General features: G+C 42.6%; 1 protein-coding gene across 8 annotated transcripts in view; it reads right to left on the bottom strand.

The window, feature by feature from the left end:
- The window catches only part of INTS6 (integrator complex subunit 6), an 83,255-nt gene that overhangs the window by 43,985 nt on the left and 26,210 nt on the right, over positions 1–13,060 (bottom strand). For 7 of the 8 annotated variants that reach the window (XM_043504481.1, XM_043504479.1, XM_038388109.2 and 4 more), the window contains 2 exons: positions 12,103–12,192; positions 242–425 (listed from right to left, as the gene is read on the bottom strand). In XM_043504481.1, coding sequence (XP_043360416.1) covers positions 242–425; positions 12,103–12,192 — 274 coding nt within the window. The remainder of the gene's footprint in view (positions 1–241; positions 426–12,102; positions 12,193–13,060) is intronic. The other variant, XM_043504480.1, reaches the window with a different exon arrangement.

Genomic DNA, 13,060 nt, shown 5'->3' with positions numbered 1-13,060 from the left:
TCTAGTCAAAACTGCTGAAGAAAGCAAATGCACATCCTTTCAAGACTATTCAGATGAATTTATTTGTAATGTTACTACTAATGTGTCCTAAGAAAGCGGTAATATGTAGCCCCATTGTGCCCAGGGTTTTAAAGAGATTAAACAAAGGAGTCAGAAATTTTCGAACACTATCTAATACAACTGAGCTATATGCTAGACCACTTTTCTGAAAGATCTTGTCAAGTGAAGCTAAGGCACTCACCTCCTGTGACTTCACACATAGGTGTAATTGCTGAGTCATCAACAGGCACACCTGCTATCTGCTCTGATTCTGGAGTTGTGATGCCAGGCAAACGCAGAACTAAAGCAAATAGTCTCTGATCCCAGCGAAAAGGTTCCTTAGTCAATTCACTTCCAGGTAAAGGAGAATTGAGAGGTAAATGGAGCTGAAAAGAAAAATATTTAAACTTTTTGTTAACAAAACAGTGAATTCAAAATTCTAGTAGCTACATGACTGCAATTTATTGTACAGGTCAACCACATGGATATGTAACCCAGGGAAGCTTACAATATAGCATAGTAGATTTTTTATATCTAATAAATATGGGAGATCCATAATTCAGTCAGCATTGTACATAAATTCATTTCACAGCAATATGAAGTTCTGAAGATGTACATTTACTTTTAAGTTCTTTAAACTTGTTTTATTTGAGAATCCTGCAACCAGAATTGCATTACTGCAATGTTCTTTCCACAGCAATATTAAAATCTCATATGCCTAAGGCGTACTAAATTAAAGTTTGTTTTTGGTAAGCACCGAAAGGATCCAGGCTCATTTCAGAAAGTCTGTTTCTCTGCATTCATCTTCAATATAAAATGCACCAATGAATGAAATGATCAACTAAGTGGAAGACCAGAATATTGGTGGGTATGATGATCCTGCAAAAGAAAAATTTCAGTGCCATCAGTATCAAAATCTAGCACTGATGATAAATTAAGTGTCTGTTACAGGCCTTCTAGCTTCCACAGCAGCTTAACTAAAGAGTAGATCCTGCTCATCTTTATCTTTTGACAACTTCTGGGGTTCATTTGGTGATTACACCATCAGAACTAAAAGTCAAAATTCTTAACTGGATAAGAGGTGCAATTTTTATGACAATATCACTTTTAATGTAGCACACAATGAGCAATTTAAAGAAGTGATTGAAGCACTTCACCTTGGATATACTACAGACAGATTTAAACTTTTAGGTCCACCATGACATGGTACAGGAAGAGAAAAATAAAAAGATTTAAATTAATATTAATGTAAAATGACCCATTTCATGTTCACCCAAGGACATCATAATGTCTAACAAGCATCCATACAGGGAAAAATGCCTTCCTACTGCATGCTGTTGACTCATAACATCTGAAGAGAACTATGAAGAACTTTTAAGCTGCTAACAATGCCATTCAAGAATACAGAGTCTTCCCCATTTTATTTTCATTGTCTGAAGAAAGGACAAAGAAAAAGTTACTCGCCTTATGCAGGAACAATGGTTCTTCAAGATGTGTCCCCCCATGGGTGCTCCACTGTAGGTATGCTTGTGTCCCTGTGCTGCTGATGGGAGAACTTTGGTAGCAGGGTCCCTTGGGCCTGCACATGTGGTCTCTTCTCATGCTGTGCCATGAAGCTAGCCAGCGCATGCAGGCTAACCCTCCCCAGTTCCTTCTCTACTGCACAGTCAACACAAGAACTAGAGGGAAGGAGGATGGGTTGTGGAGCACTCATAGAAACACTGGTCTCAAAGAACCATCATTATTGGACAAAGTGAATAATTTCTTCTTCCAGTAGCATCCCTATGGGTGTTCCACTGTAGGTGACTCCTGAGCAGCATCCTTTCTGGAGGGTCAGAACTTCAAAGTTGAGTCTATTACAGATGACAGCACCATGGAGCAGAAGACGGCATCAAAGGCAGAGTCCCCAGCGATGACAGTGATCTGCGAAAGTGTGGACTGATGCTCATGTTGTCGCTCTCCAGATCTCTGAGATAATGACATCCTTGAAGAAGGCAACGGATGAGGAGATTGACCTTGTTGACTGTGTATGAATGGCATTTGGAGGATCATATGATGAACAATGTCTGATACAGTTCGAGACCCACTTGGAAAGTTTTTGGGCCGATATTGCTGAGCCCTTGGAACTTTCCGTTGTGCAGAGGAAAAGCCTAGGGGAGTTCCTGAAGAACTTTGTCTTGCCCAGGTAGAAGGCCACGATTCTCCTGACATCCAGGTACACAATATAGCCTCCCTGTTGTCTTGGTGAGGCTTGGAGTTGAAGATTGGAAGGTGAATCAACTGATTCATGTGAAAGTAGGAGGTTACCTTAGGGATGAATTTTGGATGCAGTCTGAGCATAACCTTATCCGGAAGAATACCATGTAGGGAGGATGTACCATCAGAGCTGCTATCTCTCTTATTCTCCTGTTCAAGAAAATCACCACCAGGAAGGCCACTGTCAGGATAGGTATGTTAGTGAACAGGTGTCCATGGTTCAAAGAGGAGCCTAGTCAGTCCTTTCAGTACAAGGTTCAGGTCCCATATGGTGGCAGGAAGCTGAAGTTGAGGGAATAAGTTTACTATGCCCCTGAGGAACCTTTTTGTAGTTGGGTGTGACAGTTCAGAGTGCTCCCCTACAGGTTGGTGAAAGGCTGTAATAGCCAGTAGGTGGACGCTGAGAGAGCTTAGAGATACTTTGAACCATTTTAGGGTTAAAACATAGTCTTGGATAGAAGAACTGCAGATGCTGGGATGCTTTGTTGGGACATGCACCAAATCTGAAACCTGGACCATTTCTGCAGGTAAGTGCATTATGTCTCTTGAACAGAAGCTTTCTAGGTGTTTGAACCAAACAGGAGCCAGGCTTTGAGGCACAGAATTCCCAGGTTGGAATGTAGGGTACGTCCTTTGCTCTGTGAGAGGAGATGCAGAATGGCCAGGAGAGAGATCAGCAGACATGTTGCAAGCTGAGAGAGGTAATGGTACCACATCTGTCTCAGCCAAATAGAAGCACTCAGAATGACAAGCTCCATCCCTTTTTATTTTCAGCAGGACCTTCGACAGTAGGGGAAATGGAGGGAACATGTAGAAACGGTCCCTGTCCCGGGGAGGAAGAGAGCATCAACTAAGGAATCCCATATCCGGTCTGGAGTAGTAGCGTGGAGGCTTCTTGTTCAGCTGAATGGCGAACAGATCTGTAGACAGTGTCCCCCATCATCTGATTAGGTCATGAAGCACCTATGCACCTCCCACTCGTGGTCATGTGGGAATCTGCAACTGATACTGTCCACTACCGAGTTTTGTGTACCCGGGAGGTACACTGCAGACAGTGTAACATTGTGTGAGATTTCCAATTCTATAATCTCATTGCTTCTGCGCAAAGAAAGGGTTATCTGGCTCCCCTCTGCCAATTGATGTAGTACATACAGGCAACCTTGTCTCTCAGGATCTCTCTCTCTATCTGTGTGTGAGTGTGAGAGAGAGAGAGATCGATCAGTAGGAGGAAATGGGTACAGGCATTTCTGACCACTCTCAGGTTGAGGAGATTGATGCGGAGGGATATCTCGCTGCGCAACCATTTGCCTTGTGTCATGAGGCCATTTAGGTGCATGCCCCAACCTACGAGTGACATGTCATTGGCAAGGAGCAATGATTGTGATGTTTTCAAGAAGGGGATTCCTTTGTAAACAACGGCTAGGTCCTTCCACCAGTTTAAGGAGTTTTTGATCCTGGTGGGTAGTGACAATCTGTCCTTGTTCAGTCTGTAAATCGAGCCAAACCATATTTGGAGGCAATGCACGTGAAGCCTGGCATGAGGTATCACTGCCATGCCCCTGCCATATGTCCCAAGAATTGGAGGCAAAGCCTGACCAGTATTTGTGGGCTGCTCTGAATGATGTCTATGAGTAAGACTACGGATAGGAACCTGTATTGAGGTAAGACAGCTTTGGCTTCCAACATGTCGAGGTCAGCCCCTATGAATTCCAGGTATTGCACTGGAGAGAGTGTTGACGTCTTGGGTGTTGATCTGTAGACCCAGCTCTACAAACAAATGCATTGTAATGTCGGTTACTTGGTGAGCTTCCCGGAGAGTTTGGGCTCTGAGGAGACAATCGTCCAGGTATGGATAAATCATTATCCCTTGAGAGCATAAATGAGTGGCCACCACTGAGAGAACCTTGGAAAATACCCTTGGGGCTAATGATAGACCAAAGGGAAGCAGTCTGTATTGGTAGTGGTCATGTCCCAGAGTGAATCTGAGAAATTGTCTGTGAGCTGGTAGATTGAGATGCAAAAATAGATGTCCTAGAGGTTGAGGGCTAAAAACCAGTCTACCTGTTCCGATGCTGAATGATTGTCAATAAGGTGACCATCTTGAAATTTGAGCCTTGACAAATTTGTTGAGAGCTCTGAAGTCTAGTATGCGTCTCCAACCTCCCTTCCTTTTGGGTATTAGCAAATGAGAGTAGAACGCCATGCCTCATAGATGTTGAGGTACTGGTTCTATGGCTCCTAGCTGGAGGAAGTGACCTATCTTGCATCATAATAAACTCTCATGAGAAGAGTCCCTGAAGAGGGATGAGGAAGGAGGTTGTGGAGGGGGTAGGGAGGTAAACTGGAGTATCCAGTTCAGACAGTCTCATCAGTCTGATGTTATGCAGTTCCAGGCACTGCAGAACACTGCCAATCAGTAGCCAAATGGGTGTGGAACGATAGTAGGCTGTGTCAGCTGGGGGGAAATAGTCTAATGGTGCCTCGACCTGCCCATCAAAAGTGGTGTTTAGATGTATAGGGCTGGGATGAAGATTGTGGGCCAGATGGTTTCTTTATTTGCATCTTACAGTGGAGCTGAGGTTGGTATTGAGACATATGTGGTCTATGCTGGGATTGGGGACTAAATCATTTCTTCTGTCCCAGTGTATAGATACCCAGTGACTGGAGGGTAGCCCTGGAATCCTTCAGGATATAAAGGGAGGTGACAGTCTTCTCAGCAAAGAGCTTCATGCCCTCATAACAGAAAGTCCTCAACTACAGACTGCACCTCTTTTGGGAATCCCGACAAAAGAAGCCATAATGCTCGTTGCATCACCTCAGTTGTAGAGATGGACCTAGCTGCTGTGTTGAGGGCAAATTGCAGCAATGTCTTTGCCACTAATTGGCCCTCCTGGATAATGTCCTGAATGTGTCATGATGTGCTTCTGGCATTTTTTCAATAAAGTAATTCAGCTTTGAGTAATTTATGTAATCATATTTTGCTGTGAGGGCCTGGTAGTTGGTGATATGAAATTATAGAGTGGCTGAAGAGTATGCTTTTCTACTGAACAGATCAAAGCGTTTCCAATCCATGTTGTAGGGAGAAGCCCTTGATTGGTGGTGTTGGCCGAGACAGTTGACAGCATCCACAATGATGGAGTTGGGGGGTGGTGGGAGAATAAGAATTCAGATTCCTTAGCAGGGACAGGCTATTTTTTGTCTGCTCACTTGCAAGTCGGGGCCGCTGATGAGATTTGCCACATGGTCTTTGCCAGGTCTAAAATGGCCTCATTAATCAGGATGGCAACCTTTGAGGAGGCAGAAGAATAGAGGATATCAAGGAGTTGATGGTGGGTATGCTTGACTTTCTCCCGTGGAATCTGAAGAGTGTCTGCCATCCTTTTTGCCAGTTGCTGAAAGAGATGGAAATCGTCCGCCAAAGATGGTGGAGAAGGCATGACTGCTTCATGTGGAGAGGAGGATATGGTTCTCGGAGTCACTTCCTCCTTGTTACTGGCTTCCTGTTCGTCTAAGTCGAAAGGTAGTTCTGAACCCCTGGATGGTGTGGCCAAGGGAGTGTGCCTCAAGGGTTCTCAGGCAAGGCTTGGAGCTCGAAAGGTATGTTGGCAGTACGCCACCAAAGGCACCAATATGGCAATTGGGATGGTGGCGGTGCCTGGGGTGGCCATACCAGAAGGGTGGTGGTGGAGCCATCTGTGGGTATATCCTTGAGTTCTGTTGATAGTGAGCACCATACGGAGCTTGGGAGGAGTACTGCGACACTACTGCCTCAGGCTTGCTGTCTGAACGTTCACTAGAAAGCAGAGGGGCATGGCATGGCAGCAGGGATATTTCCTGTGCTTGTAGAGGCTCAGTACAGAGGTCTCGGTACCGAGAAAAGGGAATTCCGGTGCATCCAGCATGCAGAGGTCTCTTGAATGGCAGAGTTCTGTCTGTATCAATCGTCCCGGCACCAGTGGCAGTACCGGGGGAGGGGGGGTGAAGAGGGAAGGGGAATGGGGATCTTGTCCACACTGGTGGCTGGTCAAGCCACCACTGGTGGTATAGATATGGACTCGCATACCAGGAGTGTCTTTTTAGAGTGCTTACTCCTGTCCTTCGATACCAATGACTTTGTGCCCATGGCCATCGGGTCCATGTGCCTGTCAGCAGTACTGGTTACTGCTGGTTTCCGTGAGCCATGGGTGCCGGTCTGAGATGGTCTCAGTGCTGAAAATAGCCACAAGCAATCACTGTCTTTGCTCGGTATCTTCGGACTCATGAAAGGGGCTTCCTGCTTTCTTCTTAGAAGATTAATGAGAGGGGTCTGCAGCCTGCTTTGACCAACAGCCCTGAGATGTAGAAGGCTGTAGGGAAGACTCATGTCTGCCAGGTGAATAGGGTTGGAGAGTTGCCTCCATGAAAATAATCTTCTGGCAGAGCTCTCTATTTGTGTAGGATCGTGGCTGGAGCTGTTGGCAAAGACCACACTTCTGTTATATGTAGCCTTCCCCAAGGCAGTGAATGCACGGAGAGTGTTTATCTGCGATCAGGATCGGCTCTTTACAAGTAAGGCACTTCTTGAAGCCTGGCAAACAGAGCATACGCTGTTGGTGGAAAGGCCTCTGACAGGGGAGAAAAGGTGGAAAGAAAAAATAAGTCTTTTTTTTTGTTTTTTATAAGAGAAAGAGAAAAACTACAACTAGAATTATAAGTAGGAGACTACGATATGTAAGTAGATTAAGATGATAGTCTTAATGGACTGCTAATGGCTCCATCTCTAGCCAGGGTGGTTGAGATGGAGCTGAGGAAGATTAGCCCGCATGCGCTGGATAGTCTCGTGGCGTAGCACGAGGAGAGACAGCGCATGTGTGGGCCCAACGGACATTACAATCAGCAATGCCATCAGGGATGCAAGCACACCTAAAGTGGAGCACCCAGAAGGACTCTACTTTGAAGAACTTTCCAGGTGCAATCATTCTGAACATCCAATGTATTGGCACTCAGAACACTATTTACTACTCATTGAAACAGCAGTAGAGACTAACAGTGCTAAACCACATTGCAGAACTTCTAAAGTTATTCTGCAACCTGATGACTAATTAACTGAAAGGGAAGAGATTGATGCCCCAGCTTCTCAATGACACACTGTGGACCTTACAACAAGGTTATGTGTCTATTTGCGTCCAGTACCTCAAGAAAATTGAAATTTACAAAAAAGCATGAAGACTTACGAAGACAAAGCAAGGAATTTTAAAGACACTAAACATAAAAGTAATTGAAGGTGGTTTCAGAGGGAATTGACAGACAATACTACTGTCAATATCAATGGAAATCTGGCTTGATCTAATTAACAAAACTGGAACCAAACAAGAAAAAAATCAAAAAATGATTCAGACACGTATGTTTCCATTTCTTAACCAACATGCCTGATGACATGTACAAAGGTTATAGGTTAAGACCAGAACAAACTGAAATATGGTTGGTAGTCAGAAGCTTCTTTCTTCTCTTCTAGCTTTTAAAACTGAAAATGCAGCCCTCTAGGAAAAATTCTACCCCAAAACTACCTTTGCAAAGGAGGTTCTGATTGTGTGTTGTAACAAAACTGGGAAAATCATGACAACAGGACACTTGAATTTAGAATTCTGTCAGTTAAAAAACAAAAAAACAAAAAAAAACCCTCCTGCCCAGCCAGCTCTGCATCAATTGTTTTTAACTTCTTTGATTTGGTCAGAAATTTGTAACAGGCTATCTGCTGAAAAAGCAAACTAGTTGGTAAAAGTGTATTGGTTTTTAAAGGAAGATATGACAGTGATAGGCATAACTGATTAGTGGACTGGGAGCTCAGCTATTTGTATTCTTATGTTTTACTTGCAGAACTACAAGCATTTCCTGTAAGAACAATTTCAGCCACACTGCTGCTGCTTATTGACTTAGAGCATCTTTGTCCAATAGCCCATTGGAATTAGAAACTTTAAAAAAACCCAACACCATACATGGGCTCTGAAAGCATGGAATGGATACATAACCCTTAGTTTCACAATTTATATGGGAGAGAATAAGAAAATTCTCTCAATAGCCAAATTTATATTTGCCCTGTAAGTCTGTTTTTGCTGCTGCAAGTGGCCAGAGTAGATGATACGTGAACATTTTCCCAAACAGAACCCGTCACCTGAAATCAGTCATAGGGCACCAAAGCCATGCATACAGGTTACTATTGCTTTATATGTGGTATCCTCTACCGTACTCTTGTAATGAGAATAATAGACACCAATGCCCATTGACAAATCATATTAAAAAGGCAGGTAGGACAAAAATTAGCCACATTTGCATTGCATGATCCAGAATCTTCTGGATTGGTATGGCCAGAAGATTTGTTTAAACATAAGCAGCACTACAGTGCCATCCCTTGAGACTTCCATTATTAGACCAAGAACAGGATGAGAAAAATTATAGTGAGCGCACTGAGAGATTTCACAGATGAGTGGTCTGGTAACAGAAAAGAAGTTACTTGTATCACCACCCTGAGTACAATCCTAAGGGAAGGACCTCATCTGGCTCAGTGTTTTCCCAATAACCCCTGAAATGTCAAAGCAGAACAATAGTATTTCTGACGCTAACAGTAGCAAATGTTACCCGCTCCTTCTGCAACATGAGAAAATGCCTTCCCTTCATCAATGGACAAGAAGTGGTAGCCCATCTGCATGGGCAGTTCCTCTTCCACATCCCAGCATGAAACCTGACTGGAAAAGTCCAAGATCTCAGCAATGTACAGGAATAGTTGAAAACCACTTTCAAGAACTATTTGGTTAGTTTGCTCAGGAAAGAAAGGTTGGATACTAGGTAATTTGCTAGATCCAAAAAGGTACACAGGTGGCTTTCCTGATTATTGGCTGTGGTTGTCTGTCCAGTGTCAGGCCTTAAAAGCTCATGGCCCCTTAACAGCAGCTAGGCTGGGGTACTGCCCTCACTCAGAGGATGGTAGGAAACCAGAAATTTGCAGACTGCTTAAAGTTAGCCTAGTAGTGATATTTAGACAAACTAATCACATCTGCATTGAAACAGACAGCTCAATTATAGAATGAACTGCCTACAGGATAGCGTCAGTGTAGCCTTTGAAGAATTTTAAAAACATCTGGACTAACAGAATTATGGAAAGTCAGGAATAATCTCAAGGACCCTGAAATCAACTTCACAATCAGACATATCAGGGTGATCTCCAATGCAGGAATCAACAATATCAGTGCTTCTCTTGGAGGAAAATTACGTGAGCACATTTGGAGCAGTACTAGACAACAGTAACTCCTCACTTAACGTTGTAGTTATGTACCCAAAAAATGCTACTTTAAGTGAAACAATGTTAAGCGAATCCAATTTCCCCCATAAGAATTGATGTAAATAAGGTGGGGTTAGATTCCAGGGAAATTTTTTTTTGTCACACAAGACTCTGTGTGTGTGTGTGTGTGTGTGTGTGTGTGTACACACACACACTCTATAAATTTTAAACAATTTAATGCTGTACACAGCAATGATGATTGTGAAGCTTGGTTGAGGTGGTGGAGTCAGAGGGTGGGATATTTCCCAGGGAATGCCTTGCTGCTAAATGATGAACTAGCACTTGGCTGAGCCCTCAAGGGTTAACACATTGTTGTTAATGTAGCCTCACACTCTACAAAGCAGCATGGAGGGAGGAGACACAACAGATGCAAGGCAGTGGCTGCAAACCCACATTATCCCACTGAAGCACACCACTCGTTCCAAAGTCCCGGGGGGTGCATGTATGTGAGAGACACGGCAGTGGGGGGAGGGATACCTGAACTGCCCGGCAATTGATAGTCTGCTGGGCAGCTACGGCACAGGGAACTTAGGAGAGCTGATGGGGGGCTGCTGGCCCACCCTGGTTCCAAGCCCCCACCAGCTAGCTGCAACGGCTGCTCTTCCTGCAAGCAGTTGACAAAGCAGGGGCTGCCAAACAACATTATAGAGGAGCACCGTGCAACTTTTAAATGAGCATGTTCTCTAATAGATCAGTGACATAACAATGAAACAATGTCAACAGCGACAACGTTAAGTGAGGAGTTACTGTACCTCATTACTCATCACTCAAAGGAAGGGGGTTGGGGGGGAGGAGACAGACTAGTCCAAAGACACAAAAAAAGAAAACCCAAACCATCAAATACGCTGAAGCAGAAATGATGAAACTGAATTACAGACTACTTGCTAGTGGTCCACAGACACCTGGCTTGGCATATTATGCAACCTTGTCCTTTCTCCTACCCTGCTCCTTATCAATTTAAGTGCATTAAAAGAAAGCTAAAAATATATTTCACACTTTTTTCATATCACTTTTCCATGAAAGCACTTTCTCTAAATTGCCACAGGAACGTAATACCAGGAAAACAGGAGAATGTCTGCACAATTACAGTTCGGAAGGGAAGTGGTCTGTAAGATAATCTCTATATTAAAATGTGATGCACCACACAAAAATGTTTGAGAACCTGTTCCAAGAAAAAAAAATTAAGAAAAAAGAAAAACCACCAGCACTGAAAGGGGCTCAGATATTAGCCTTTGCTTTTGAAAAGAGGGACCAGCCAGTAGCAAGGTTTTTCTGTTTCAAGGCCTGTACAAATAAGAAACCAGACCAGAATCATTGTATCAGTAAAGAACTCCTCACCGTTCATCTGAAGCCTGGTCTACACAAAGGGGGGGAGATATTGATCTAAGTTACGCAACTTCAGCTACGTGAATAACATAGCTGAAATAGATGTACTTAGATCGACTCACCGCGGTGTCTTCACTGCAGTGAGTTGACTGCTGCCGCTCCCCCATCGACTTTGCCTGTGTCTCTTGCCGTGCTGGAGTACAGGAGTCAACAGGAGAGCGCTTAGGGGTCGATTTATCGCGTCTAGACTAGACGTGATAAATCGATTTCCACTGGATTGATTGCTGCCCACCGATCCTGCGGGTAGTGTAGACATACTCTAAGATGTCTGACAATCTGACAAAGAGGATCTGACAATCAAAGCAGTTAGGAATGGTTGCAACTTCACAAGCAGGGAGGCTCATGCCATCTGGTGATGAAACAGTTTATTGCCTAAGAGTTTTAGCTATGGTAACCTGTAAAGTTTATTGCGAGCATGGACCCAGTATTTATCATCTTAAATATTCTAAGTTATAGGTGTGCATTTAATTTAAAATTAACTCCTCTTTAGCCCACCTTTTTGTTTTAAATTGTTAAGGGACATTCCAGAGCTCAGACAATAATGCAAACACACAGCTATAAAATCCAGAAGTAATCTCTTCTTCTTCTTCTGCACTTCACATGTCCCAACCTGCTCTCTGGTTCATGGTTCCCATCCTTGGAAGATCACTACATTAAATCAGGTCCATACACGTTATGTATATTTACACTTTTTCAAGATGTATATGCTTCAGTACAATACATTTATTCTGGTAAGTCCTTTAAAAACCTACGTATGCTCATTTGATAAGTGTGTCGAATATCCCAATTACCTTCAATAGAATGGTGTTCCATGTCTCTGCCAGCGTTTTAAATCAGACTGTGAAACTGGCAAACTGAGTATTTTAGAAACTCTTCAAATCTGTTTAAAAACATTCCTTAAAAATGCTCAAGTTTTTAGCGCTGAAAAGGCTTTCAAACCATTTCTAGCACAGTATGATTACATAAAAATGTCTCAAATTCAAGGAAACACAGTTTAAGTTTATCCCATATGTACATTTGAACACGTTTAAATAACTGATAATTCTAACATATCAGCCTTCTATCAGAAAGTCTGGTACAGTAGATAAACAGAGATCAGACCTTACCTCATCCTGTATCCCACTCGTGGTAGTTAATTTACTCCCATCAGTAACTGTTATAATTATTGCTGGCTCCAGAAAAAAAGGGTTTCTTCCCTAAAAGAAAGTGTAATTACATTAGAAATGCTACATTCAAATTTAAAAAGTTCTTGCTTAAACCCACAGTGGTGCACCAAGGGCCTAATCCACTACCCACTGAAGTCAAGGGAAATATTCCCATTGACTTTAGAGCGTGATGGATTGGGTTCGTAGGTAGATGGTTGGTTCCATGGCAATACTCTAGGCTATGAATAGGTTCCTCAACCTTTTTACACCTGCACTACTAGAACCAATACAAATGCTACCATATACCTAAAATAGGCATTTACATTTATTGACTATACATTTCATTAGGGTAGATAAAAATCAATGATTTAAAAAAAAATAAAAAATCAGATGTTTTAATTTCAATCAGATTTTTTTATAAAAAATGTTTTTTGAGGAAAAAACCTATGTAAAAATAGTCTTAATTAAGATACATTATAGCTCAAAGATCTCTCATCATGGAATAAGGATTACAAATTCCAATTCTATACTATGAGACAATATATTCATGTAATGGTTTAAGAAAAGTTTTGTAAATGAGTTCCAATAGTTCATGGATTAGGTATCCAATCTTACGGGGTTCCACAGGCTTCTGTATAGATTATTTAGGTTAATCTTTCTATTTACCCAATGGGACTCAGTGCTCAGTCTAGAAGATACCATCAGAGATGCTTAGTTTTGTAGTTTTCAAACTGTGGATGTCTCTCCCCAGAGGTAACATGCTTGTTAACAGCAAAAATGTTTTAAAATAAAATATATAGAGGAGAGAAACAACAGATCTCAACTCTTTTGTTCCTCTGCAGATTTGTGTACACACAGTCAATCCCTTACCTCTCTCTAAACATGCCAAGTTTCAAAAAGTTCAATGAATAGAAGACTG

Source organism: Dermochelys coriacea, chromosome 1 (genome assembly GCF_009764565.3).
Source record: "Dermochelys coriacea isolate rDerCor1 chromosome 1, rDerCor1.pri.v4, whole genome shotgun sequence".
Taxonomy (NCBI): domain Eukaryota; kingdom Metazoa; phylum Chordata; order Testudines; family Dermochelyidae; genus Dermochelys; species Dermochelys coriacea.
This window is presented reverse-complemented; position numbering and strand designations above follow the sequence as displayed.